At 35.3% G+C, this 24,491-nt stretch overlaps 1 protein-coding gene across 13 annotated transcripts in view; it reads left to right on the plus strand.

The window, feature by feature from the left end:
- Window positions 1–24,491, plus strand: part of JMJD1C (jumonji domain containing 1C) — a 253,133-nt gene that overhangs the window by 152,217 nt on the left and 76,425 nt on the right. For 9 of the 13 annotated variants that reach the window (XM_075534262.1, XM_075534264.1, XM_075534261.1 and 6 more), the window contains one exon: window positions 7,505–7,618. The exons of 2 other annotated variants lie outside the window; for them this stretch is intronic. Coding sequence is in view for 6 of the 11 variants with exons in the window: in XM_075534255.1 (XP_075390370.1) it covers window positions 7,505–7,618 (114 nt within the window). In the remaining 5 variants the exon portion in view is untranslated. Of the gene's footprint in view, window positions 1–3,173; window positions 3,743–7,504; window positions 7,619–24,491 lie in introns of those variants that run through there. 2 more of the 13 variants (XM_075534263.1, XM_075534265.1) reach the window with 2 other exon arrangements.

Consider the following 24,491-nt stretch of genomic DNA (forward strand, 5'->3'; position numbering starts at 1 on the left):
GCCACCTTAATACTAAACCTATAAATATAGACACGTAGATCTATTTCCCCATCCTCATATATCTATATATTTGCATGTACATGTCTTTGTCTAGACCTCTATAAATGCCCTTTGACTCCTAGCTCTTTCCTCCATCTCCCTTGACTTTCCTCCTGCCCTACTACCATGCTCTGTCCCTACCTGGGTTACAGCTATACCTCTTCTTTACATAACCTTACCCTTGATCATTCCCTACCAGGCCTGCCACTCCCCCCTCACCACCATTTTGGGTCCCATGATGTTCCTTTGTCCCTGTGTTTGTTAACACCACTTCCTTACCCCCCCCCCCATCTCCCCCTATCCCAAGTCCCCCTGGAACTGTAGGTCCTGTTTTTTTTTCCTACAGATAGTTCATCCAGCCTGTCTTATTTAGACAGACCTGTGGAGACAATAACATGCAGGAAAACAAAGCAACAGTATACAACCAGACAACAAAACAACAACACACCACTGACAAAGAACAAAACAAAACACAACAAGAAAGAAAAGCTTGTAGTTAGTTCAAGGATCGTTTGTTGGCCCTTAGGAATGTTTTCCAGTCCAGTGTGTTGGGGCACCACGCCCTGGGGACTAACTTTTTAAAATAGTGTACTGTGTATTAGTAGGAATACATATATTGTGGTAGTTGGATTGTATTTGAAGTGTCTTTTTGTGTGTAGTGTTTGTTTTTATAAAGACTGATAGTACATTACGTTTATAGCACATATAGTCAAACCTGAGTTTGTATAAGGTTGTAAGTTGAATCCTGTGACATGCAACCCATTCTGTAATGTGCAGTGAATTGCGGAAATATGGTATTGAAACTGAGCAAAGAACTGGAATATGTTTAAAAGTTTAAAATTAATAAACCCTATATTAAGCACTTGATATTTCTTTATTGTCTTGGGCTCAAAATAAGACATATATTGTGTGTTGTATGAGTAGAGTTGCTATGAGTGGAAATTAATTGGATGACACTCAACAAAAGCAACAATATCCAGTTGGCTGCTTGGTAGTTTATATGGCATTGTTTTTCCATGTGTAAGCAGTTAGTTATTAGGATGTTTTCTATACTTTAATATTCACTTGGCTGGCATCATTGTAAAACAATATTTATTCAAGGTTATATTTTAACATTGTCTTTTTTCTAGAACTATATTTACATCTTTTGAATATTCAATTCCTCTCAGTTGACTGATTTTTATGAGTGCAACTCTAACATTAAAAGTATATTTTCTCCCTGGGGGATGGACAACAGAAAGTGAGTGAAGGGAGACGTTGGACAGTGTAAGCTATCACAAAATAATAATTTATAAATTATCAAGGGTTCATGAAGGCGCAGGGAGTGGGGATGGAGGGGGGAAATGAGCTGATATTAAGGGCTGAGGTAAAAAAGCAAATGTTTTGAGAATGATGATGGCACGAAATGTACAAATGTGCTTGACAGAATGAATGTATGTATGGATTGTGATAAGAGTTGTACGAACCCCAATAAAATGATTTTTTTAAATAGACACTTAAATGTTTTTTTAAAAGTATATTTTCAATAGTTAATCTGATTATTTATTTAATCATAAGTAGTAGATCTATCTAGAATAAAGGGGAAGGACATTGGTGGCTGGAAGCTTTTCTTTGATCTTGATTTGATAAATTGGGTATGCAATACAAGAATATTCGTATTAGTTTTGAGATTTGGCAATAAATTGGTAATAAATGACTACATATCACTAAAATAGTTTACAATATTTTCATATATAGCTAGGTAGGTATATTTTCAAAGTTTAATTGCAGGCCAGCATATATACATATTTACTTTTTTCATGTTAAGTTTTCAAAACTGAAACACTTCATTTTAATTTTAATCTAGAAGCTTAGGTTGGCTAAAGCCACATTCCTTTTCTAAATCATAACAAATTTCACTAAATTCTGTAAAGGTTAAAATCTATACACATCAGTACATCTCATCTGGTTTTAGCACGCAGCCGCATAAAATTTATAGTTTCTGTATCTCTTTTTTGAATTTGTTTGAGTGGTTGAAATTAGCTTTATATCATCAAGTAACACTGCCATTGAGTCAATTCCAGCTCAACAGTGGCCCTATGGAGCAGAGTAGAATTACTTTCAAGGTTGTAAATCTTTATGGAAGCCGAAAACATGATTCTCCCTTAGAGCAGCTAGTGGGTTTGAACTCCTGACCTTCTAATTACCAGTGCAATGCATACCCCAGCTTTCTGTGCTGTCACACAGCCTTCTGTAAAATGAGAGATTACTACTAGAGCATCATGCCCAGTAGAAATGAAGTTTAAGTGATACTTGTAATTATAAATTTTAATGTAACACATTTTATGTACCATAAACTTGATATATCTAAAGTAATATTTAACATAAAAATTAGAAATATCTTATATTTTTGTTCTGTATTTTAAACATAAGCACATCTCAGTTCAGCCACCTGTGTGGCTAGTGGCTACCATAATGGGCAGCCAACTCTAGAGTTTAAATAGAAATGAATATATGCTATATCTCACATGAGAAAAAATTGTACTTTATGCTTTTAAGTTACAGGTCTATGTCTGAGTTGTCTAAATTGAATTGTTTTTGTTCAGACTAAAGATATTTTAGTATTTTTATTAATCTGCCAAAATACTACGTTTTTCTTTTTATACAATTCTTTTGAGATTGTAGATGATGTTATTTTATTTGTTAGACCAAAAACATTTTAAACGGTCTTTTTTTCCCTCAGATTTTGGTATCTGTGTATTTCTTAAGATAAAATGATTAAACTAAAAATAAATTATTTGCTTAAAAACACCCTGGAAGTATGATGGTTTAAAGTGTGCTTTATAGAGGCTGAAAGACATTTTCATATTATTTGTTCTTTGCACTTTTTGACCTTGGTAAAGCACAAACTTTTATTTGCATTTGTTTTATGAAGGAGACAGTAAACTTGAGCTTTCATTCTTGCCAGTAGTCTCTGTCTTTGTCTGCAGTTAAAATTATAAGCCAATCTCTATGGCCACAGCCAAATGAGTAATCACTAGTAATGTGACTCGTGCTGGAAGTGACTCCATCAGCACCTGTGACGGGAGATTAGTTACAGTTTACAGAGCACCGCCTCTTCCCTTCTCTCCGTGTGTCCTAAGCCAAGTACTCAGTTCTCATTTGGGTGTCTGCACGGTTGGAAGCTACTGCAGTGTGTTTCCACACAGACGGAGTACAGTGGGAAGGGTTTTCTCTAGCTGATGGATGGCCGTTCTCTCTATTTGGAGTATCTTACTGGTTATGTAAGCGACCTCGGGAAAAATTATCGTGACCCAGATCGGAGGATGCAGTAGTGCTTCAGCTGCAGGATTTCTTAGTCGTTAACACCACAGTGCTGATGACAAAGAGCGAGTTGTAATCCTCATCGTTGCCAGGGCTGAGCCAGAGCAGACAGAAAATCGTCATTTGCTCGTCGGGGACTTGTTAGGTTACAGCTTCTGCTTCGTTTTGTGGTCTTGGCTTTTCTTCGTATACAATGACTGCGCTGCAAGTGAGCTCGGAAATGCTTGGTTTGAGAGCCATTTGCCCGTGATTTTTGAAGACTTAAAGGAAGTATTTTACGCTTTTTAAAAGAAAATACTCGTCAGGAACAAGATGGAAATGCCAGTTATACTTTTTGACCTTTATATCGTGTCGTGGATTTCTGAGATTTAAAAGATTCTTTAAAATTTTCAAGAACAAAGTACGGTTTGTATTTTTCTGCTTCCTTTTTCTTTTGTCTTAATTTACATTTGGTTTTGCTTCTCGGCCTTAGGTTTTAGGGCCATTGCCTTAAAGAGATAGCCTCAGTGCTCTTAAAGAATTCCAGACTGTTTGTTTAGAAAGAGATTTTTATTTTATGTGTGATAATTTCATAACACTGTAAAAAGTTAATTAAAAAGTAGTATTTATTAAAAGTAATATGGCAGAGAAGTGTTTAAAATTTGGGTTTTTAGAATATACTTCCAAAAAAGTGTGTGTGTTGGTGGGGTAGTTTTGTGAATTTTTTGTGTGTGGTGTGTTCCCTTCCCCAGCCCCCAACTTGTTTTCTAGCAGCATAGTGTTTTTCAATAGAACTGATTGGGTGGGAATTTGGACTTTGTTCTTTAAAGTCGCTCCCGACGTTTTACTTTTTTTAGGTAGAATAAACCTTGACTTCTTAAAATGCCACTTAGAATGTTTTCTGCTTCATTATTTTCTTTTCGTTAGATTTATGTCAGCGTTTTGGTAGTTAATCAGCCTGATTTTTACTTGGAAAAGTAATTGTTCAATGTTAGCTGGTGATTATTAGAAACTCAGACTGCAGGCATAAACTCTTTGAATTTCCTGTTCAATAGTGAGCTTTAACATGGTTTGTTTGAGCAGCTGAGTTGTGTTTGAGAGCTGTAGCTGATTTATTTTAAAAATGTTTTTCGGGGAGGGCTCATCTGTTCGTCTCTTCCTCATGTGAATGGAATGTGGTGCAGCATGGAGCCCCAAACAGGATACAGTTGTTCTAAGCATTCTTCTTATAGCCTGGTAGGCCCTACTAAAAATGCAGGCTCTCTTTTATTTTGGCTTTAGACTATTTTTAAAGTACAGTTAACAAGGACAAAATACGTTAAAAATTGGAAATGTGTTTTGTATCCATAATGAGTATTCATTTTAAATTGTAATTTTCAATTGAAATTCAAAAGCTGCCTTCAGCATTTGAATAATAAGCTTCTTGTGATTAGGGCCATATTCTGTGACTTTCATCAGATGGCTGCTCCTTGCTTCCCCTTAGGCTGTTGAAGTTCCTCTTAGAATGATATATCTTTGGAGTCAAAAATTACTAAGTTATGCACGAATTGTAATTTCTTTACATTCCTTTGCATATAGACCCTTATATTATTAAGAGTTATAGAACCCATTTACTTAGGTATGTTTTTTAAATTGTAAGCTTTTGATATGTGTTCTACTGGATAAGAAAATTAACAGTGGTTACATTGTTGATTAGCTGCTTTAAAAAAACCAGGATGTTTTAACTAGATCATTTATATGTTGCTTGCCTTTAGTTTTTCATAAAGTACAATAAATCACAAATTCTCACAATTGCTCTTTTAATGTATAGTGAAACATTTTCTTTAACAGGTATTATAAAAGTATCCTAATTTGGTGGGAATATACTTATGTTTTTTTAGTTTAAATATAATACGCAAGTTGTGGCTTTTATATTTGCTATGTAAGAAACATAATAAACCTTGGAACTCCATTTGCAGATGATGTGTCAAGTATCAGAAATTGATCAGTGTTTTAAAGTATTAAAATTTTGCCATTATAAGCTAGTCTTTACATTTCTGGTATCTTAATTCTCCTAATGACTTCAGATTAGTTAAGTTACAACCTGAAAATTTATTTTTTATATTTACTTAGTAATTTATTTCCTTATTAACTCAGTATAGTTTCAATTATTTTAAAAGTTGAGTTTGAAATTTATGCTTAGAACTCTGGCTCAACCTTTAAAAACAGAGCTCAGATATTCTCTTCTGAAGAATGCTTTTCATATTATAAAATGACTAGGTCTCATAGGAAATGCAAACCACCTGTATTATTTGCGTAAGAAAGAGGCACTCAAACTAGAGACTACCTTTTTTCCAAATCCTGCCTAATTGAATTGTATCTTTAGCCACTTAGATAATGTCCTTGATGGACCTTTTTGTTAACCTTCTGGAGTTGTTGACCAGACCAACAAGGTACTGTTTGAAAAGAAATAGATCATTTGATAAAATTCAATGATTTAAAAGCCATCTTGAGAAGATGACAGTGTTTTATAGTTTATTATAATATGAAAAATGGATTTCCAAAATAGAGGTCAGTTGAATTCATACCTCTGCATGTTGCATATATCATGTTTATCAGTCATCTATTAGTGGACATTTTAAGTCAGAAGTACCTGGTTTCTTGTAAATACAATCACTTGATAAAATAATAAAAGTGATGAAATGATATGGCCAAGGGAAACTGTTAGATGAAAACAGTGATCGGTGGCAATAATGTGGGGATTTTCAGTTTTGAAAATGCAATTTCTTGCCCAAATAATATAGACTCAATGACAGTGAGCTTTTATGTTTTTTAAAGTATATGTGTGTGTGGGGGGGGTGGTATGTTAGAGGTTAGCCTAGGACATGGTAAAGGGGGTGTTGTGACTAAATTCTGACAAGAGTACAGGAAATTAAAGATATTTAAAGTTTATGATACAGAAAATATGTTTAAAATAATTGCTTATTTTGTACATATTTTTAGTTTCTCAAAACAATTACAGAACTCTGCAATGAATTTATTTAGAAGCTTTAAAGAAAATTTAAGTATAAAAATTGAAAGAAGCCAGTCAAAATTAAAGATCTTGCAAATTACTCCTCCCCCCCCCCCCCCCGCCCCCCTGTATGTTTATTAGTTGTGATTTGCAAGATGTTAGATTTCCTTAAGAGCCAGAAAGGGGGAAACACAATAGCGTTGGGACTCCTGGGGGATTTTTACTGTCTGTGCCAACAACAGCTTTGGTTTGTGTCCAAATGGTCACAAGTTGTCTTTTAGGAGGAAAGTGTTTTCCATGTGATGTAGGTTATTTGGAACTTGAGTTGGTTAATTCCATTTTCCAAAATTGCTTATATATCTAGGAAGGTGTAATTTTGTTTGTGTTCATGGCTTAAGAGCAATAATTTTTAGGTTTTAGAACTTGGATTTTTTTTTCTCAAGCGTTTTCTACTTCTAAATTCATGGTCATAGAAACTAAAATTCTATTTTTTTAACCTTTCTTATCTACCTTCTTATCCTAACCCAAGATAGAAATAAAACCCTTCATATAAAACATGAGTCCATTAGAGAAAAAAAGAAAATCAATTGACCTTGGATTCCGTGTTTTAAAAGTAGTGGTGACGGGAGAAACTTAGCTAGGCTGTGTTCTCTCTCTTTAATGCCCTCTGTTCTTCCTGCTCCCTTCCCCCACGGTGCTCTCTGAAGCAGCTGGATTTTTATTTGTGCTTGGGGCAGGGGGTGGGGGTGGAGTTAAAAGACCAGATGCATCCTTATCACTTAAAATCCTGTTTCATGTGAATGAGCTAGAGGAAAAAAATAGGTATATGAGCCATGGCTACTGTTTAATAAAGAATTATACTTAAGTGTTTTCGTTTAAAAGACGGGTAAATCCCCCAATCTCAGCTTATATTTTTTAGAAGCATTCTCAGCCACACTGCATATTTAATTGGTCTGCCCCTCAAAAATTGAAACAGTTTAGGCTTTAATATGGTGGAATTTTCATCACCCTTATATATCTACCTCATTCCTTTATAATAGATATAAAATCATTACTTTGTATTGTAATAAAAGTAACATTAATTAGTGATAAGTCCATTGTGGTCATTACAGTAATCTATTGCTTGTCCCTTCCTATTTTGAATATACAACCCAGAAAATAATCTTTAGACTTTTTTTTTTCTTTTGACAGACTTTCAAACCCCTGGTTGAAAAAAGTGTACCCAGTTCAATCACTGCAGTAGAATTCCTTGTAGATAAGCAACTGGATTTTTTAACTGAAGATAGTGCCTTTCAGCCTTACCAGGTAAGACATTTTAGGTTATTTTTAAAAATTAACTATTCATTAAATTTAAAACTATCTTGATTATAGGGTTATTATTTAACTTATTCTGTCCTGATGTTATAGTAGTTACAAGTTGGACTTCTAACTATCCCCAAAGTCAACCATTTGAAACTTCCTGCTACTCTGAAGGAGAGAGACTTACAGTCCAAGAAACCCACAGGGACAATTCTACCCTGCCCTATGAGGTCACAATGAGTTGAAGTTGTCTCCATGCCTTTGGAGACAACTTAGTATACTGTTTACCTTACAACAGCCTTATGTCCTTGGGAATATAGGAAGTAATAAAGACCCAGCCTTTGTAGAACTTACATTCCTAAATATGTTTGTTGTTAGACAATAACTAGTTGGATATTAGTACCTATAAATTATTTTGTTGCCAGTGCTAGAGGATGAGAAATGGTGTCAGTTAATGTAATAAATGAAAGTAATTTTATATTGCATGCATATCCATTTAGCATAATTACAGTTAATTTTTCTGTAAAGTGGATAATTTTCCTTTAGATCATGAATTGAATAATTTTGTTTCTAAATTTACATTTCCCCGTATGCAATTTAAATATAAATGAATATGTTTAATTGGGAAATTTTTTTTGAATGGCTTTTCAGAGTTAAACAGGTGAAAAAGATTTCATCAAATTATTAAACTGAACTTTTAAAATTTTCCAAAAATTTATACTGGTTAAAATTTTAGATTAAAAAACATGTAGAGGTTTTACTTGTGTCTTTGTAGATGGAGTTTAAATCTCTTACAGATTTAATTTTACTCAAATCCTTAAAGTATAGCAGTTACATTCCAAAAAAGGATGAGTGAGCTTGGGGTCAACTACGAAGGAGGGGGGGATTCATGAGCAGTTTGAACTGTTGAATACAGAGTTGATGGTCTGAAATATGAACCTTCACTACCTTACTCTCAGTAGATAAAAAAAGAACGAATGAAGTTGTTTAACTTTCTTTGGAGAAAAATACCATCTATTTCATTTTATCTAATGACGTTAGGGAAAAAATGTAGAGCCACTGTTTCTGTGCAAACAATAAGATCTTAAGTTAATGAGCAGCAGTTTGTTGTGTGTGGAAATATGGTACTTAGAGTAGTTTTTAGTGCTAATATTAGGTCTACTAAAAAGAGTTGGTAGTCCCTTCAATGATAATGTTATTTCTCATATTGACATCTGTATGACTGTTCTTACCACATTACCTTCCTTTATTTCACTAGTTAGCCTAATTTGTATATTGTTAACTTTTACTCTCGTTTGTAATATAATGAAAAATTTATAGTAAAAAATACTAGATTAGTAGTAGAGATGTTGGAGCTTTTCCCATGGGTTTTATTTTGTTGTGAGTGCTGTTTATTGGTAAACTATAATATTTTTATTTTATGTTTCTAACAGTCTTTCGAAGGTTGTTAGACTACATGAGTTTAGGTGAAATCAAAGGAACCTTCCAACGCTTAATATTTAATTCTGTGGTTACTTATTAACACTTTGGTAGTTTCAGCTTGGTTTTGATTTAGAGTAATGAAATCATTATGTTGTAGTTTGGGGGGTTTTTGTTTATAATTTAAGTAAAATTTTTATAGAGCAGATCATCCGTTTTAAATTAAACAATGAATACACATTTTGTTTCAATTAGTACATTTCAATCCACTCAATGTATCATTATTTATCCCAAATAAACAAAGCTATCCTCAAGGCCATTGAGTCAGGGCCAAATCATAGCGACCCAATAGGACAGGGTAAAACTGGGTTTCTGAGGCTGAACTATTATGTGGGAATAGAGTAGCCCCATCTTTCTCTCCAGGAGTACTTGGTTCTAAGCACTTGGTAGCAAACTGCCCACCTTTCAGATCACAGCCCAACTCACCATGATGCCACCAGGGCCACCATTTTATTCAACTTCTTCCTAAGACTTCCAGTTTGAATTTTGCCTTTCCTAATCGTTTGTCTGTGGGTAACTGTGCTAACTCAAATATTGAGTTCAGTTTTCCAACCTAAAAAGTGACAGCCATAGTCTTGAGGTTTCCACCAGTCTCTTACCAGACTAGTAAGCCTGGTCTTTTTATGGTTTTGCACTCTGTACCACATGTTTCTACCGCTGCATCCAGAAATCTCCTTATCAGGATCATTTCAGAGCAGTTAGTAATAGTAGCCAGGCACTATCCAATTTTTCTGGTTGCAAGGTTGTGGAGATTGCAGCTTGCGTGATTCCTTAGTCCACTGGCCTAATTGTTTCCATGTGATTTTAGATTTTCATCACTCTTCTTTCTTCCAGTAGGGGAAGTAGTAATTTTAAAAATAACACTTTCTAGGTGGCCTAAAACTCTATAACATATGTATTAAAAGTATAATAAATTGAAAGGATACTTTAAATGTTCTTTAAATGTTCACATTCACATTTTGGGGTTCTTTTTTGTATAAAGTTATAAGAACTAAAGTTTTATGTGACTTGGTGCATCATATAACGGCTAGCCTGGACTGTTAGTGTATTTGGGTCCCTGAGTGGTGCAATTGGTTAATATGTTCAGCTGCTAACCAAAGGGCTGGCAATTGAGTCCACTCAGAATCACCTTGGGTAAAAGGTTCTAGATTTACTTGTAAAATGTCAACTATTACATACAATAGAGCACAGTTCTGTTATATATACATGGGGTAACCATGAGTTGGAGTAGACTGTATAGCAAGTGGCTTTTGCTAGTATACAGAAATTGACCTCTGACCTGCAAGGATACTGTGTTTTAGAGGCCAATTGGTTCACTTACTATTTTAACCATTTGTTGCCTAAATAGTGTGAACTACTTCTTAGTTTAAGAATCAGAGAATTTAAAAAAATGTTAACTTTAACAGCCTTTAATTGGATATTCAGTTTACCTTAATTATTTGTATGCATGTTTCAATTTTATTATTTAGGGGCTTTTTGCCCCTCAGTTAATAAAATACAGAAATATGTTTTCCAGTATGTAAATGATAGACAGCTATGGTAATATTCTTAATGAAAATTTGCTTATTAATTGTGAAGTGTAGACACATTTTGGTAAACAAAATAAATTAGAGTTCATTTAATTAATAGCATTTTCATTGGCTACTTGTCAAAACAGTATGTTAAATTCTTTGCCATCTTAAACAAAGCAGCTGTTACTGATATAAAACCAATTAACTCCTAACTCTGTATCATTGAGCCAAACCCAACTCATGGTGAACCCATAGTCCAGATTAGAACTGTTCTAACACTGTTTCTAAGGCTGTAAATCATAACAGGAGCAGATAGCCTTATTTATTGGATTTGAACCATTGGACTCTGGCTAACATTGCTTTGCTTAATACAGTGTGCCACAAGGCCTCCTACTTACATAGATTTTGTAAATAGTACTTTTATCATATCTGAACCAATGTAAGTCTAATGTAGTTTTGGGTAATGTAAATAAGTGATTTAAAACTTTGTCTCGCTCACTCTCTTGGTTGTGTCTTGTGTCTTTAAATTTTATGATGTAATTTTTTCCAAATCTGGGTGCTAATTATCACTTATAAATTGCTTATATATAAGGGAAGCAAAAATGTATTTTATGGACGTAATATGTGTGTTCTAATTCTGGAGTGATAAGGGCACATTTTATTTTAAAACTTTCCACAAGATTTTGTTTGTGAAAGCCTAATTAAATGTTTTTACTATAGGGAATCCCGTTTTCTTTTTTTAATAGGTTAAATGATAACATATAGGGCTCTTTTAAAAGAGTTCATGAAAACACAGAATTAAATTCAAGAATTTTTCCATGAACTTTTGGAACCCCCTTGTATATGGTAATGGTTAGTGTGTTCATCTGGGTAGACTAGAGAAACAAATCCAGAGAGACTTAATGTATATAAGAAAGAGCTTTATATAAAGATCAATTTTATATTAAGAAAACATTCCAGTCCAGATCCAGTCTGTAAGTCCGATTATCAGCCCATATGTCCGATACCAGTCTATAAACTCGTCTTCAGACGCACAAAAAGTGTTATTTCTATAATTAAAAAAACAGGTTAAAAAACAGGAACTGTTTTCAAGGCAGTATCTAAAAGTAAAACAAAATTTTAAAACCTATGTAGAATTAACAGGTAAGCAGTAATTTGTTATCAGCAAGTAAAAAGAAACACATACAATGGTGACAAAATCAGGAAGATCACAGGGGAGTGGGTGGAAAGTCTCATGGATCCAGTGGCAGTGGAAGCATCCTAGCACTGATGTGGGTCTCCCCATGACTCCTCCAGCTTTAGGGGTTTGGCTCCATCAGTGTAACTCCATCTGGCTTGTTAGCAGGGAGACAGCCAAGAATGTGGGTCTGGCCTCCAGGGAGCTATTTATCTACAGCGCCTCCAAATGAGGTCATCAAACTGTGACCTGACTGACAGGCTAACCTCCACCCCTTCACTCTTTAATAATCTCAAATTGACACCAGATTATGTAACTGCCACAATTAGGAACCATGACTTAGAATGAACATGTTACACATCTTTTCGTTTTTTAGTTTGAGTCCTGTCTGAATGATATCCTTGCAATGAGTTTCAGAAGGCATGTATTAGGTTAGTTGGTTCTTCCAATTTTAGGCAACATGTAATTGGGATTGGGGATGGGATGTTTAAGGTGTTCAATCATCATAGATTATAGTTTTCAGTATTTGAGAAAGAAAGTTAAAAGGAGCCCTGGTAGTATAGTGGATTAAGCATTACACTGCTAAACCAATTGGTCAGCAGTTCAGACACACCATCTGGTCCTAGGGGGAAAGATCATGCTTTCCCATAAATATTTATACCCTTAGAAACCTTATAGTGTTCTACTCTGTTCTATAGATTCCTGGAGTGTCTGAATCCCCTCAGTGATAGTGGGAATGGCAGTGGGGTTGTTGGTGGCAAGAAATTTATTAGGGCTTTGTCATCTAAGCTTATAGTTTTCAACATTTGGTTACAAAAATTAATTGAGAGAAATTGGAAGTTTTATTTTATGGACAATCTGTTTTATACAGATTAATAAGGTTACTGAGCCAGGATGATACTACGATTTTGTGTGTGTGTGTGTGTGTGTGTGTGTGTGTGTGTGTGTTTTCCTTCCCTGTGCACACAAATGAGTTTCTACTTCCTTCTTTCAGGTTTCCTGGCTAAGTAAACTTTCTTTGAAGTAAGGGGGGAGGGGGAAAGGAGAAGGAAGTAGGAGAGAACACTAGCTGGAAAGGAAGAAAAACAAAATATTGCTTGTGAATAGTGCTATTTTATGAGTTGTGGTTTGTTTTTGTTTGGGTATTTATTTTTATTTACCGAGGTATTATTGCTTTAGACATGCTAGAGTTTTCTTGCCTAGTAGAGACAAAACATAATGTTTACTCTTTGGAGCACGATTGCCGAAGTTAGAAAATTCTTTAATTTGATTAACGTTTTAATCAAATTTACATAAACCGTTTTATAGGAATGCAAACAATGAGGATGCTTTTGAAATCATCTCATAGATTCTGGCTACTGGCCATACGTACACACACCTGCAGTTTTCAGCTTGGTTACTTCAAAGAGGATATAAAAGATCGTTTCATACCTGAAAGTTATATAAGACTCATCAATTAATGTGGATTGGTATGGCTTGTTAGTCCAGTATTTTCTAGAGATCACAATCCTCATTGCTTTTAGATGTAATTAAAGAAGTACTACAAGGGTCACCAGTAAAATCATTGGGATTAAAAGCAGAATATGGGTGTTCAGCATTATACTATACTATTATACTATTATGTGTCCTAATACTCATAATAATGAGGCTTTATCTGGAATACGGTGAAATCATAAATCCTAGACAGAAGTAATGAATGATTTTATTTGATATCTTTGGATTATAAAGAGTTGCTAAAATTTCAGAGATATGACTAAACCATTTCTAAGGAGCTGTCCTGTAAGAATTGAACCTGCAGTTCAAACCCACCAATTCCTCCAATAGAAAATGAGGAGTTAAGATTTACAATCTTAGAAACCCTAATGGCGTCCAAGAGGCTGGGAGTGGGGGAGGGAAGAGACGCTCATATCAAGGGCTTAAACAGAAAAAAAAAATTTATAATTGATGGCAACATATGTATAAATGTGCTTGATACAATTGATGTATGGATTGTTGTAGAGCTGTAAGAGGCCCCAATAAAATCATTTATAATTTTTTTAAAAAGAAACTTTGGAACAATTCTACTTTTGTGATGCAGGGTTGTTATTGTCAAAACAGCAGTGGTTTTTTTTTTTAATTTAGATGTACTACTATTGTGCTGTGAATTTCTAGTTGAATCCAAGGGTATGGGTGGAACAAACCTGAATATATAAGACTTAGACTAAAAATTGCTTGAAGATATATACCTTCGGTGAAATAGTTGTTTTTTCCAGTTTGAGTTGTTTTAACTCATAATTTAATCATGTACATTTAGCGGCTTTAGTTTCAGACTATTCCTAAGGTAATTGTTGCTCAATGTATCTGATATGCTAGAAATTGTTTAAATGATTGCCTAGGATAAGTTATCAGAATAAGAATCTAACAGAGGTATGTAATTTTTCCCATATAAAATTTTGCTATTGTCCTTTGACATTTAGAATTCACAACTAGGAAGTGGTAATGCAAGTAAAATCAAATTTAGCTTGCAGTCAGCCAACGTGAACAATTTTGTTTTGTTTTGACTAGCCAAATGTTAGACTTTCCTGATTTAAATATTTTATATGTGGTTTACTGATGGAAGTTTGAAAATCTTGTTCATAGAGACTTATCAGCAGATCAAGTCTCCAGGGTGTTAAGGTATTTCAGGCTTAACATAGGTTAGGATGGGCAGGGGAAGGACTTGTGTCTTCAAATATTTCTTAACTTTCCTTCACTTAAGAGCATTTAAAAATTTTAACTTTCCATTTGGCACAATGTTGGGCTGCTAAACAAAAGGTCCATGGTTCAAACCCATCTGCCAGTCTTCAGGAGAAAGATAAGGATAGGCTGTCTGCTCCTGTAAAAATTTATAGTCTGAAATCCTGTTGAACAGTTCTGTGTTATCCTATAGGGTCACTGAGTTTGAATTGACTTGATGACTATTGGTTTTGTATATTAGAAGTGAGCATACAGTGTTTATTAGTATTCTTACCTAAAGATTGCTGATACAAAAATCTTTTAACTTGCTGATAACAAATTACTGCTTACCTATTAATTTTACATAGAGGTTTTTAAAATTTGTCTTACTTTTACATACTGCCTTAAAAACAGTTCTTGGTTTTCAACTGTTTTTTAATTGTAGAAATAACACTTTTTTCCTAAACATTTACAGCTTTAGCGATTGAACACAATTAAAATGTATATTATCTTATCTCTAAGGAATGCTGGTTCACATATGGAGCCCCTTAGAATGAAGGTATTTCTGTGTAGTTCAGAGTAGGAAGAACAGAAAGCTCAGAGCCAGTGGAGAAGGTGTGTAGTGTTTGATTGTTGATTCACTTAATGCTTGCCTAGAAAGTGTCTGGCACTGGAAACTTAAGATTTTCAGGTTGACATAATTTAGCAGTTATTTCAAACTCTGATTTCTATATTCACAGCTCACTTGTAGATGGACTTTTATAAGTTGATTTAAAGTCTTGTTTTCTAGGAGGTTAACAGTCCTCTACAAGTAGTTATATTTTTATAACCACTGCCACAAATTAGTCGATTATGACTAGTAGTACCCCTGTGGACAGATTTCCGAGACTGTGCATCTTTACAGACAAGGGCAGATAGCTTAAATGTTTCTCCTGCATAGTAAGTAGTAGCTGGTGAGTTTGAACCACTCATCTTAAGATTAACAGTCCAGTGCTTACCTGGCAGCATCACTGAGGTACAGATAGCTATACCGTTTCCTTGAAGTACACTTGTTATATGGAGCCAAAAACATATAGTAAAGACTTAAGAAATATAAAAAAGGAGAAGCTACACACTGGTTTGTTAGGATCTTTCAAAAAAGACAAAATGAAATTCACTTGAGTAGAAGGGAAAGATAGGGAGAGTAATGGGCACATGTGACAGAAAGATGTAACATATAATCTATGATGAAGAGATAGATTTAGTAGAAAATGGAATGTCAGCCTAGCAAGAAAAGAAAGGTTTTTTTTAGGAGTAATGGGTAAGTATGATGGGGTTAGCTAAAAGAGGAAAAGAATGGTTAAGTATAGGACTTGGTGCCTTTTATCTTGCAGGCCATATGTGATACATTAGAAGCTTTTGAGCAAAGAAGAGTAACCAAATGTTCTACATAATGTAGCAAGCTAATTGTAAAATGTCAGCCTATTGATTGGTTCTTTACTGTACATCTTGTCCTAGGGTTAGTTTATCATTGTAAAGTAAATTTTGAAGTCAAGCCATCTAACCATAGTTTCAAATTTTAGCCTTTCCATTTGCTAGCTTTGTGACATTTGGAACATCTAATGTATTGTAAATAAATGATTTCCACATCAATAAAATAAAGATACTTCAGGGTTGTTAGATTAAATGAGATTAGCTAATGAATACATAGAAACTGCTCACTCTTGGGGTAGTACGCTCCTCAACACACCTGTTTACCTTTCTCACAAAGTCATAAATTTCCAATTGCTACTGATAGCTATTTTTTACATTAAGAATATATGAAATTCAGCAAGTTAGAGTGTTTTTTCATTGTTTGGCCCTGTAATAATGGCTCTAGGGAAAATGTAGATAAATTCTGATTAATATTTTAATTGTAGCGTTTAGGGCCTTTCGATCTAAATCTAGGTTTATCTCAAAGGAAAGTACTTTTGAATCAGGCATGCAAGATGCAAATCAAAGTTCTGCAAAATGAGAATAACAAGATTGTTTGAATTAACAGTACTTAACCAGAGCTTTCTGTTCTGTATTTTACTTATATCTGTTTCTGAGTTATATTTTGAAAGAATTTGAGCCAATTACTAATTTTTGTCTTTGAGTTTTCATATGCACCTCCTTTTACCATTTCACTTTGCATTTATATTAGCATTTGATTGAAATTTAGCAGTGCCTTGTTGAAATAAAAATGAGAACTTGTGAGATTATATGAAATATAGACTATGCCAAGAATGTAAAATAAGTACAGGATCATAGCTGTGAACTGGTGGATTATTGGTTTGGTAGGCTCAGAATCTGTGAGCAGGCATGGCCTGGGGGTGGTCTAGGAGCTGAGGCCAGAGCAGGAAGCTGCTATTGTGTAGTCAGTCCTGGGCTGTTTTCCATTTCTAGTCAAAAGTGACAGCTTGCAGTGGTAGAGCCAAACTGAAACCTGGATAGTAGAATGGACTACAGAAAAAGGGGAACTAGAACAGGGCAATTGTACTTCCTTATTTGTTTTGTTGTTGTTTTTAAAGTTAGTACAAATTTAAATATTCAGAAATTTGGAATTTTTGCTCTGCATTATATTTTAATAATGTTTGTTTTTTATCTGCCCGATTTTACATAGCTAGGATTTTAAAAATTAGTTGAGGTCTCAAGTAGAAAGTAAATGTTTTAAGAATGATGATGGCAACAAATGTGTTTGACACAATGGATGTATGTATGGATTGTGTTAAGAGTTGTACGAGCCCCCAATAAAATTGATTTGAAAAATAAAACATAAAATGTGACAACAGCCTAAGAAATTTCAAAAAAAAAGTAGTTGAGACATATTTACTGAAGTTCCAAAAACCATGTCTTTTGATTTACTCAAATGCATATTTGCTGTCAATAAAAGGAATTCTTCATTTGTAAAAATTAGTTGCAAAATTTGGTGTGTTGAAATGTATCCATGGAGCTCAGGAGTGTGTTATTTTTTATTGAAATTTGGCCCAAGTCTGTGCTGCCTGTACTGCTCACATTAAAAAACATTTTTAAGTCACAGCCTGGAATAGTTCTGATCTCAAATCTGCTGTGATCGTATGCTGAAAAATCTGCTTGTCTCACTTTAATTGTTTGTGGCTGCTGTTAAGAATTTAAAGTATATGAAATTGTGCTTGTAGAAATCAGATTCTAAAAATTTTAGCCATGCATTAATTACTACCATTGAATTGGATTCCCTAGTTGTTCCCCACCCTCCCCCAAATAGTGACATTGTTTATTCCTTTTGCCCAATTCTAATTCTTATTAAAATACAATGATATTAACATCTCAATTAAAATGCTCATTTTTCAGTTTAAGTTAGTGTTTTACATTAATAAAATTTGACACTTTTGAAAATATTTCTATGTGCAGTTTTTTATTTTGTTAATCCTATGAGGAAAACAGATTGTATTATTAACCTTGTGTAATGCTTTCAGTACATATAGACGAATTAATTAATCCACACAATTCTTGAGAGTTCTAATATACAGATGAGAGAAGGTTAAAGATATTTAAAAATGTATAAATCAAGTTAAAGAAGAAAGGGGCTGTTGTAAAGATACTGTAAATAATCTCATGGCCATTTATAGCAGGAAAATTTAACTGGACTTTAATCAAATTGGAATTAGGAACTGGAAAGTGGTCACATAGTTCTTCTCCCCTTGTGTCCTCTATGAAAGGGTTTCTTCAGTTTAGTCCTAAGTTTTGCTTTTCGTATGTTACTTTACATGTGACTTTAGGATGGCAAAGTGTATTTCCCACCTACTCTTCCATCCTCCTTTACAAGACTTTTAAATCTAATATTTATGTTTCTTAGTTAAAATTAGAGCTAGAAGGTGCCAGCAAATGAAAGATTGAAAGGAGAGGAAGGAAGAAATTTGAAGAAGGTAGAGAAATATACAGGAAACGTTTTTATTGTAGGGGTTTACATCATATGAGATTGTTTTTTATTCAACAACCTAACTCATCAAACCTTCCAATGGCTTATCCTGAGTCATTGTCGTCTGTCCATCCATTCCACCCCCCACCCCATCCCCATGTCCCTCTTGTAGGCTACTATCTTCCCCTTTACCTTGGTGGCCTAGTGGGTAAGGTATTGGGCTGGACCCCAAGATCAGTGATTCTAAACCACCAATCACTCCTTACGAAAAAGATGGGGATTTCTGCTGTAAAGAATTAACAGTCTCAGAAACTCAGTTCTGCTATGTCCTGTAGGGTCAGAATATACTAGATGTCAGTGAGTTTGAGTTTTTTTATTTTTTTTCACTCAATTTACAGAGCGTTCGTGGCACAGTTGGCTATGCTTTGAACCCAACTATAAGGTCAGTGAGTGGTTCAAACTCATCAGCTGTACTAGTGGAGAAAGGTTAGGCTTTCTGTTCCCCTAAAGATTTATAGTCTCAGAAATTCAGGGAGTTCTGCTGTGTCCTATGGGGTCCTTGTGAATCAAAATGGACTTGACAACAGTGAGTTTAGTTTCGGTCTTTAGAGAAATATATAAGGCAGCTTTACAAAGTTTGCGGACAAAGTGAAATTGAAGGTAATGGAAGTGTCGACAAACTTTTTAAAATCATTTTATTGGGGACTCTTACAGCTCTAGTAACAATCCATACATCCATTGTGTCACACACATTTGTCCACATGTTTCCATCATCCTTTTCAAAACATTTGCTTTGTACTTGAGCCCTTGGTATCAGCTCCTCCTTATTTCCCTCTCTCTCGCACCCTCATGAACCCTTGATAAATTATAAAGTATTTTCATATCTTACACTGTCTGCTGCCTCTCTTTACCCATGTTTCTGTTGTACATCACCCTGGGTGGGGGTGAGTGTGTGTGTTATACATCCATCATTGCAATCGGTTCTGCCCCCTTCCATCTACCCTCAAGGTATAGCTACTCCCATATTGTTCCCGAGGAGGTTACCTGCCCTGGATTCTGTGTGTAGAGACCTCTTATCTGTACCCATGTACATATTCTGGTCTATCTGGATCTGTAAGGTGAACTGGGGTCATGATAGTGGGGGAGTGGGGCGGGGGAGAAGCATTAAAGAAGTAAAGGAATGTTGTGTGTTTTGTCAATGTTATACTGCACCCTGGCTGGCTCATCCCTTCTTTATGACCCTTCTGTGAGGAGGTGCCCAATTGTCTACAGATGGTCTTTGAATCTTTACTCCGCCAACTTTCAGTATGGTTGTTTTGAATTTTCTGATACCTGATCCCATCAATACTTCATGATCACACAGTTGTTGTCTTCTTCTATGTGGCTTTGTTGCTTCCCAGCTATATTTCTGCTTGTTTATTTTCAAGCCTTTAAGATGCCAGATGCTATATCTTTTCCCTAGCCAGACACAGCTTTCTTCACCACATTTACTTATGCACCCATTTTGTCATCAGCCATCGAGTTGGGGAGGTAAGTGTCCCAGAATGCCAGATTATTAAAATAAAGTGTTTTTGCGTTGAGGGAGGTCTTGAGTACAAGCCCAGTGTCCATCTGCTTCCTTAATACTTAACACATAAAGATGTGTACATAGACCTATATCCTTATTATATATTAATATATTTACATGTGTACATGCCTATATTTATACCTCTAAGTGACTTTTGCCTCCTAGTTTTTTCTTTTATTTCCTTTTACTTTTTTTTAGATGGGTCTCATACAACTCTTATCACAATCCATACATACATCAATTCAGTAAAGCACCCTTATACTTATCCTTTCCCCTACTTCCTCCTCTTCCCTGACCCATCCCGAGCTGGCCATCCCATTGTTTTCTCCTACAGATTGTTTATCCTGCCCATCATTCATATATATATGTATATGGGAGGGAGAAGCCTATAAGTAGTTCCAGGTTTCTCTTGACCGTTACGAATGTTTTCCCATTGAGTCTGATGAGGTGCCAAGCCGTGGCCCCAAAGTCATGCTCCCCTTGCTGTTTTGTTGTGTTCCTTTCATGTTTTGTCTTGGTTTTGAGAGGGGTGGGGCACCATTGCAGACTGAGCACAATTCCTGCACTGTGTTTCCAGCATTGTCCCCCATAGCCCTCTTGGTCAGTGAGGGGACACTGTGGCTTGTGGTGGGGCCACCCCTATGTTCCTCTCTTCATTAGCTGCTCTGAGCAGGAATATAGTCCTCTAGGCTTGGTGGGCCAGAATGCAGTGTCCTCTCCTCTCCCTTCCCCACCCCTCCTCCCTCTCCCCTATCCTCTTAATTACTCCTGGGTGTTCTGGTCAAGCCAGCCCATATCCTCTAGCTGTATCTTAGGGCGGGCCCCACAGACCTCTGTTAGTTTGCTGCTTTGTTGCGGGTATGTTGCCTTCAAGTCTTGTTGCACCAGGTTTTTAGGTCTGATCCCTCTCTCCCTTTCCTGGTCCACAAACTTTCTGAAGCACCTGCTTATGCTAGCATTTTTTATGGGAAAAGAAAGTAAAGTTTAAGGAAGTTGTGGTTTTGTATTTACATACACACAACTAGTCAGTAAAAGTGCCAAAACTTTAACTTACCTCTAAATCTTTAGTTTTATTTCTAATATTACGATTAACTGACAAGTATCTCCAATTTGCCCATTGTGAATAAAAGATTCCCACTTGGCCTTTTGTCTCTGGTTTCTGGAAGTTACCTTGATATTCCCCAACAATCCAAAATATCTTTGTTTTTCTAAAACAGCCAGACAGCACTTTAAAGTGGACAAATGAAGTGGAAAGTCCAAGGACCATACCTGGCCAGTTAACCTCAGGAAAAGGTGGGGGAATGGAGGGAGATGATGATATTAGTCTTGCATATTTTTCCACTCAGCTAGTAACTATGCATTAAGACCCCTGCAATTATGAATATGTAGCTAAAAACTATTATAAAAGACCCTGACCTTCAACTCAACCTTCTTAACCAACTTCCCAATTGATGAAGACTGTGGTGGTACCCACACATCTTTGGGGAATTGAAGCTCTATGTCTAGAACTCCATTCAGATCTTACCTGTGCATCTTTTTGTGTATGTCCTTTTGTTGTATTAAAAAAGTTATTGAGTAGAGTGCTTTTCTGAATTCTTAAGTCTCATGAATTCTTAAAACCCACCAGGGTCCGTGAAAGCCAACAGAGCTCAGTGCCTCTTATTTGGCTGTTGATTAGAAGAACTTATCTTTTAATCAACCACATTTGGGTGGCTGGTTGAAAGAAGATTGTAAACCCTTGAAGTGACAGTGAAAACTCCACATTGGTGAGAATTGTTGGATGAAAAGTTGGGGAATTGAGGATGTGAATTATATTGACATTTGGGGGATGAGCCTTCACATTCACCATTCTTCATTCGATGTTCTGTTAAAATTATTTTATAGTTGTCATCATCCTAAATATAAAGTTGGAAAAAAACAAAACCCAAAATCACACTCAATGCAATTCCAACTTACAGCAACTCCGTGGAGCAGGTCTCTGCTGCTGTGTTTCCAAGATTATAAATCTTATGCATATACAAAATCTGACCTTGCTGTTCACACCCAAGTTACTTAGCAATAGAACAAGTTTTTCCTTAATTCTTTTACCAACATATTTTCCATAGATTTCCACACACAAGCATCTAGTTACACTTCAATTCTGTGTTTCATTTTCTGACTCATTTGTTTCTGAGGCAGAAAATTCAAACACACCAAAGATTACAATATTTGGCAGTCACTCTGTTTTCTCAGCTGCCTAGTTTTCTCTTTTGGGCATATAGGTATCCTGAAGATCTAGATCTGTTCAAAGTTAAAATAAAAAACAAAATACTTTCAAATGAAATACTGTCACTTTCTTGTCAAAAGGCCTAGCTCTTATAATCCTATTCTTCACATAAAAGATAAAACACTACTGACCCTTAGTTAATAAATATGTGAATTGGGGCCTTTTATATCATATATTTGAGAGCTTTCTCTATTATATTCAGAAATACAAATTCCTTGCTTCCGTGGACCCCATATCTAATGGGAAATTCACATAGAAAGATTTAAACATAAATACCGGCAAGCTAGAGCAAGTAGCAGATCCTAGGGAAATGTATTGTTTATGGGAGAAACACAAGAGATGGCTCTGGTTTTGTTTGTTTGTTTTTGTTTTTTTAAACATTTTATTAGGGGCTCATACAACTCATCACAATCCATGCATCTACGTCAATTGTATAAAGTACATCTGTACATTCTTTGCCCTAATCATTGTTTTTTCTTTTTTTTACACTTTATTAGGGGCTCATACAACTCTTATCACAATCCACACATATACATACATCAATTGTATAAAGCACATCCGTACATTCTTTGCCCTCATTACTCCCAAAGCATTTGCTCTCCGCTTAAATAGGTAGCCCTAAGCTTTTCAGGATAACTTTTCCTCCTCCCCTCTCTCCTCTGTTGAAAACCACAGTGTTTTATATTAAAAACAATAGGGTTATGTAGATTAAGGCTTAACCAGCCTTGTAAGCACCCTTGCCAAATCACCTTAGATGACAATTGAGGACAAAGTTTAAGTTTCCTTACCAGATGCTTCCAACACTGAAATTCTTAGACTTAGAAATTCTAGCCTAATTTCCTGAATTGCCATAATTCTTGGAGCTGTTGCTCAGTTTGGATTCTGTGGTGTTTTCACTATTCATTATCTCTTACCAAGATACCAGGTCAGATTCTTAACTCACATACCAAATCATACACCCAAAACCAAGCATATTGCTATTTAGCTGATTCTGATTCATAAAGACCATTTAGGACAGAGTAAAGCTGATCCATAAGGTTTCCAAGGTTGTAAATCTTTATGGAAGCAGACTGCCACATCTTTTTATCTCAGATTGGCTAGTCGGATCAATCGACCAGCTATTTAGATTACAGCCAACCATTCAGTCTTTGAGACACCAAGGCTCCTTCTGAGATCTCTAATCCTAATTATTCGATAAAGGGTGTTATTTATGTCACATTTGTCCCTAAATCAGGATACCTCTATATCCCTAATATTAAAAGTACTATAAAATAAATATAAGGGTTTTTTTGTTTGTTTGCTTTTAATCCAGTGCTCTTCTAGATGCTCTTTGCCTGGTAGTCAAGTGTACTATCCATGAAATTGTTTGTTTTTGTTTCCAATCAACAACCTTTCTTCCCTTTGTCATTTATGGCAATGGCCTTTTTAGAGACCAAAAGTCTGAATGAAATCTGGGTAAGATAAAACCTTCTGCTACATAGAGCCTTAAAACCTAAGACTTATAAGACATTTTCCATGATAAGAACCAATGCCATCAAATTGACTCTGGCTCATTACAACCCTATGTATACAGGAGCAGAAAGCCTCTTTTTTTATGGCGGGGCTGCTGGCTTTGAACCATAATCCTTGTGGTTTGCAGTCCAACACTTAGCCTGCCAGTGCCACCAGGTTTCCTTTACACAATATATAGACCTTAAGAAGAATAATCTAAAGCACCTCAAAAGAATGGTATTTTATCCTGTTTTCTCTTATATTCCACCCCCAAGTCTCTTTCAAGGAATTATGTTCCTTTTCTTAAATTTATGTTCTTTTAAAAATAAATAATTCTTTATAATGCTTGACAGTTCTCAGTGTTGAGAATGTTTCTTAATGTTTATTGCATATATGTTATCTCTGCAATATTGTATGAAATGGGAATATCTACCTAATATGTTGTTAGTAATGAAAAAGATTGCGAGATTCTTCTCTGACGGAGCAAGAGTGGATAGAAAAGTAATGATCACTGCCAGCACTTTAAGGAAGTAAGCTGAATTAGCACTTTGTTTTTTATAGGATTTGATATCTTCTTTTCTCTCTTGTGCCTTGTTCTATTAAAAGGTATACATTTGAAGGAGCTTCAAAAGGTTTGTGGAAAATGCAGTAGAAAGATTGTGGAATTTGTGCACTACCTTTTATAGACCTCCTCAACATATATTTGTATTTGGTTATTTTAAAAGTCAGTGTGTATGATGGCACAACTTGGGTATAGGCAAACCTCCCTTTTCCCCCTAAACCCCCAATGTCTGGT

This window comes from Tenrec ecaudatus, chromosome 16 (genome assembly GCF_050624435.1).
Source record: "Tenrec ecaudatus isolate mTenEca1 chromosome 16, mTenEca1.hap1, whole genome shotgun sequence".
Classification (NCBI taxonomy): domain Eukaryota; kingdom Metazoa; phylum Chordata; class Mammalia; order Afrosoricida; family Tenrecidae; genus Tenrec; species Tenrec ecaudatus.